Source organism: Pteropus alecto, unplaced genomic scaffold (assembly GCF_000325575.1).
Source record: "Pteropus alecto unplaced genomic scaffold, ASM32557v1 scaffold155, whole genome shotgun sequence".
NCBI lineage: Eukaryota > Metazoa > Chordata > Mammalia > Chiroptera > Pteropodidae > Pteropus > Pteropus alecto.
The window spans coordinates 11,151,145-11,157,078 of record NW_006438113.1 but is presented as its reverse complement, the minus strand read 5'-3'; the positions used below and the strand labels follow the sequence as shown (position 1 = coordinate 11,157,078).

The window sequence follows — 5,934 nt, the reverse complement described above, 5'->3', positions numbered from 1 at the left end:
TATTTTAAAAATTTAAAAAAAGAAACCATTTCACATAGCTTTGATTATAGCATATTTTTAATTCTATTTTATTAGTTATTGCTATTAATCTTATTGTGACTAATTTATAAATTAAACTTTATCAGAGGTATGTATGTATAAAAGAAAAATTATATATATATCTATGTATATATATATATAGTTCAGTACTATCTGTGGTTTCAGGCATCTACTGGGGTCTTGGAATGTATCCTCTGTGGATAAGAGCAGATGTTTATACTGTATCTCTAAGTAATACTTTAGCTATAACCCATAAGTTTTGATATTTGGTGTTTACTGTTGATTGATTCTAAATGTTTTGCAATTTTTATTATGATTTTTCTTTGTCCTATGAAATATTCATAAATGTCCCTTAAATTTGCCAAATGAATTTTTAGCTATCTTTTTGTTATTGATTTCTAATTTTGTTGATTGTTATATTTTGATCAGAAAACTTGGTCTGTATGCTTTTGATTCTTTGGTACATGGCAGAACCTGCTTTATGCCTCGTATGTGGCCAGTTTCTATTATATAAATGTTCTTTGTGTGTTTTAAGAAAATATATGTTACTTAATGATTGGCATAAATGCATGACTACTAATTCTTAGAAAAGACTTTTTTCCTCTACCCAGGGCCTAGAGAGATATGAAAGTGAATGGAATTTTCTTCCTAGTCCATTCTATTTGAGAGCCTTGGCTTATGAGAAGAGTGGTTTCAGTCTTAACTCCCCATCTACAGCAGCCCAAGATCTCTGTACTTATAAGAGTATTAAAACCTCCTATGCCACCACCACCAATGGAAACTGTTCAAGAGTTCTAGCTTTCAGTCTCTGCTTTGCTTATGGAATAAAGGCATTGCCCTTTCTTTGAGTTCAGTGACATGTTTAAAAGATTGTTCCAGTTCTTCCTTTCCCATCAAACATACTGGGAAAGAAAGCAAACAGGACACTCTCATTATCTGGGGTGACAGCAAAGCACACAGTACAAAAAAGAAAAAGTAAAACGGAATGTCCAGAGACTGTGAGTCAGATGAACGTCTCCAAGGGTGACCGATTCCCAGCAAGGTCTAAGCTAGGAATCACTACCTGGAGCAGTGTTTCTCAGAAGTCACCTGAGATTTTTGTTTCAAGGTGCGGTTCCCTTGGCAATTGTGAATTTGGTGATTCATGGTGGAACCGTGAAGACTATTTTCTCCCAGAACTTCAGGTGACTCCTACAGAAGGAAAGGTTTGGAAAGCATTGCTCTATAATACTGTATAGATTCCCAGGTCCCACCTTTCTGGGCTTGGGATCTTAGAATCCTTGGTTTTATGTAGGCACCTCTGAAGATGTGCTACTAAAAAAAAATTTTATACATATATATAAATACATATTTATACATATAATTATATATATTTTATATATATAAACAAAAAATACAGAGTATGGATTAAAACAAACAAAAAAAGCCTTAGATTAGTATATCGTGTGGGAATAAAATATGTCAGAAATAACACTGTATAGTTAGAAGCTATAAAAGTATGGATACAGAAACCATCTATCCATTTATCCATTCATTCATTTAACAAATACTTTTTGAGCCCTTTTATGTCCCAGATATTTTTAGGCAGTAGAAATTCTGAAATAAATAAGATACGGCCCAGATTTCAAAAACTGCCTCTTTTAATAAGGGATGCAAATTAATAATTGCTATACAGTATGGTGAGTATACAGAAGTACAGAGAGGGTTGCCAAGTAAAATACAAGATGCCCATTTTAAAATTTGAATTTCAGATAAACAATGAATAATTTTTTACTATATGTCCCAAATTTTGTTTTTTGTTTTTTTTTCTAAATCTGGCAACCCTAAATACAGGAACATAAAGAAAAAGCTCCCAACTCTGCTTAGGAGATAAGGGCTGCAAAGTTCAGTCAAATGTCAAAAAGTTTTTGACACAAACTGGTTAAAATTTGTAGGCCACGGTGACTGCTGCCAGAAGCAAGTAGGACTCAAACTATACCGTGTTATTCCTTAAGATTAAGAAGGTAAGGTGTGTCCATCTGTCCCAACAACAGGTACTAAATATCTCAGAATTGCCTCAAAACATACTCATATAATTAACATTTTTAGAACCATAAGGACTTACAGAACACAGGTTTGTGGGAGATGTCATCTAAAGTAATTCCTCCTTCAGTATTGAACTCTAAAGTGCTAGTGAAGTTGTATTTTGCAGTTCCTTCTGGAGAAACAGTAATTTTTGCAGAGTCTCCCAGGACCACCTGATTGAATTCTGCACGAATAAAGGTAACTGGAGTATCTCCTTTAAAACCTTTCTGTTGACAGAAACATACTATTTTACAATTATATTCAAATAGAGAATTTTCCTACATATCTGGCAACCCATTTTGACTTGTACTAAGTAGAATTTTCCATGTTTTCCTATCAAGCTATGTCACAAATACAAAAGAGGTAGGTAGAAACAAAACTAGCTGTAGCTAAATGCAATATTGTATTTATTTTTTAACCTAATGACTTGGATTTATTTTAAAATATTACTTGGTATCTTTTTTAATTTTAAGCAGAAAGGGATTTAATGCAAGAAACTAGGTGTTCAAGTTAACATTGTATTTACATGCCATGATATTGGAGTTTTGAAAAATAACATTTATTGTGTTTATAAAATTATATTGTGGAACATTTGGGAAAGTAAGAAGAACACACAGGAAAACAAATTACTATAAGGTCTAATATGTAAAACAAATTACTATAAGGTCTAATATTCTAACATTTTAGAATATATTTTCTAGTGTTTTGTTGTGAATATATATGTGTATATGTGTGTAAATGTGCACACACATTTATATATACTTTATACCTTTTTGACTTAATATTGAATATTTTTCCATTTCATTATTCTTATAATTTCTAGTAGTTTCATTATAATTAATAATCTTATAATTATTAATCTTATAATTAATAATCTTATAATTTCTAGTAGTTTTATTATTTAAATTTATTATTAAATAAAATTAATCACAAGAGAAACTCTGAAAGAATTCAGATCCTGCTGTCTAGGAAAACAAACCACTTCTTGTTTTACCTGTTAAATTTAGCATTCGAATTGCCAGGTAGTTTACACACACAGTAATGTGAACTGCTGATTCTACACTATCAATAAGGAACACTGAGAAGGAAGTGCCATTGCCACGTAAAGTCAGCAGGTTTGGTGATACAGGATGATGCAAAACTCCATTCCTCCCACTGATGATCCGAACACACCTTCCCCTGACCAGCAGGTAGATGTTTGACAAGGAGATCCGAGTTCAAAGGCTAATGTACTTTCAAGAAGTATGAATAAACTAGGGATTTCCAAAAATAACTTTACCAAGTCATATCCATCTGTCACGGTGATCTGTATAGGTTTGCCTGTTGATGAAACCTGCTCCATATTGGAACTTGGGTAAAGTCTCTCTGGTCTTCTCTGGTTTCTGTAAACATAATGAACGAACCTGTCCCCTCATGTACCATAGCTGCGAAAGTACTCACGTTACATCATAACCAATACCGGAGTGAACCTATGAAAATGCAATCATCTAGCACTATTTGTGCCCTTTCTAACCTTTGCTGCTAGACAGGCAGGGCTTTAGGGAGCCGGTCACGAGGATGATTCCACCAGTTAGTGCTAAAAAGATCCTTATACATGTAACTAACCTATGAAGCATAAATTATCACAGAAAAAGAGGGTAGAAATGGCATTCCCTAAATTCCCCATTTCCCACACCCTTTGTAATGTTCTTTGGTGTTTGTTTGTTTGTTTTAACGTGCAAAGCTCCACTCAATGGTTATTTAATTTCCCAGTTATACAAAAATATATTTTAATAATGGGAAAGAAGCAGACACATAGATTGGTTAGTCCACTGGGAAAAGTCCTGACATATTTCTTATTTAGTCAAAGATATTTTCTAATTATTTTACAACACTAAAGACAATTTCAAAAATAAATTAGATATGGGTTTTTTTTTTTTAAAAAAAGGTCATGTTTTCTGACTCGATTCAAAATGGAACTTAACATAATTCAAATGTAAGTTAGACCATACTATGTTAAGTGTGTCTAGGACTGGTGGTTCAAAACAGGAGATATCTTGCTGCCCCTAGACTGTATAATTACACTCTCTTTCCAAGTACTCATTTTCCCAGTCACCTAAAAGTCTCAGGTGTTCAACACCATGACTCCAGGCTCATTCAGACCTGAGTGGCCAACGATTTTCTTATCAAGCTTACATTTGGAATGATCTTTTGTATTAGTTTCCTTCTCTTCTTTTCAATAGTACCACATGAATTAGGCCTTCACTAGCCTGACCCTGGACAAATGCCTAACTTCTCTGAGCCTCAGTTTTACCTTCTGTAAAATGGATTTAAACTTCTGACCTGTTTCAAATTTCTTGTGAATATCCACTGATAAAGGCTAATTGGAACTTTAAGCAAACAGTCAGGAGGGTCTACATGAGAAGGTAAGACTTATGGAAGTTTTCTCATTCTATGTAATCATGAGAACCTTACATGTCAGAACCCCACAGGAAGAACTCTATAATAAACAGCTGTGGTTCTAACTTCCCCTTCCTTTAACTTCTTTTTCTCTTCTATATCTACTCCTCCACCTTGGCATAGAGGCCAGAGTGCACACCTGACTTGCCATGTCTACATGCAGTGGGTTGCAACCCTTTCTTCCCCTCCTCCACCCCAATAAATCCTTTTTGGTGACCAAACACCTAGTCAATGTTATTTTTCAGTCGACACCACTAACATAGCAAAACTGCTTAACCTACGAAGCAAGCACAAATAGCATTATTAATATGCACTGCTTCTCCTGAAGGCTCAATTACCCCCATAAAGACAGTAATCTGTTATACTTACAACCTCTCAGGGCCTGGCACCACGTCTTGCCTGCAAGAGGCATTAGCAGCATATTTGTTGAATAATGAATGCAATAAATCTGCCTAACTACAAGTTATGGTTCAGACGGTCAGACAGGTGCTCCTGTTACTCCCAACAAGGCACGCATTTCTTGTCATCTGTTTAGGAGAAGCTGCAGGCTGAGTCAAATTAGAAATAGGTTAGATGTAGGAGAAGACGGGATGATGTGTGGTCTAGGGATAAGGGTGCAGTCGCGCTTACTGCGGCGGATCTCGGCACAAAGCGGTAAGGGAGTCTTCTGTCTGGCTTTGGGTAGGAGCCCTGGGGCAGGCGTGAGCGTCCGCGCTTTGCGGAGTTGCAGCGTTTAGGTGAGTACGGGAGTGCGGGGATGCGGTCTGTACGTTTCAGCCTGGCCGTAGCTGCAGGAGCAGAGATGGAGGGAACCGGGTGTGGCCGCAGGGCCGCGGTAGGGAGGCCGGAAAAACAGGGTTTTCTGAGGAGAGACAGCTGTCTTACCTGCGATAGCCGTAGATGTTTTTCGCAACTATAGCAACCACTTACCTCTCGCGAGAACTTAGTTTCCTCAGTCACCACAAGTGTATACCAAGGCTCGCGATAACGTTTTGGGGGCGAACAAGGAGCGAGGCGCAAGGTGAGTTTCTGCGCCTGCGCTCCGATAACGGAGTGCGCGAGGTGCAGCCTTCCTACCTGAGTTTCCATATGTTTATGCCGGTGGCACTTTCCCTTGGCAAAAGTTTTGGTTAAGTGCAAAGTTTTCCACCTTTCGATATTGCGTTCTTGACCCTTTTCTTTCAATATCCCTCTATAAATAAGGAGAAAAACTAAAAAGAAATTTTATTTAACGGTGAAATGATGCCTTTATTAAACGTTTTGGAAAACGGTTTAAATCTTTCTCTGTGAAAAACGCAGATAAGACAGTATTTTAAAAGTGAACCTACTTGAAAATTATATAATTGTATTAATCAATGTTATCCCAGTAAACGTAATTAAAAAATAATAAAA

The 5,934-nt window shown here is 36.3% G+C and overlaps 1 protein-coding gene across 1 annotated transcript in view; it reads right to left on the bottom strand.

The window, feature by feature from the left end:
• The window catches only part of CFAP70 (cilia and flagella associated protein 70), a 76,922-nt gene extending 71,455 nt beyond the window's left edge, over positions 1–5,467 (bottom strand). The window contains 3 exon segments of the mRNA XM_006915518.3: positions 2,144–2,330; positions 3,383–3,485; positions 5,428–5,467. Coding sequence (XP_006915580.1) covers positions 2,144–2,330; positions 3,383–3,445 — 250 coding nt within the window. The 5' untranslated portion in view covers positions 3,446–3,485; positions 5,428–5,467.
• Between the last annotated feature and the right edge of the window lie 467 nt (positions 5,468–5,934).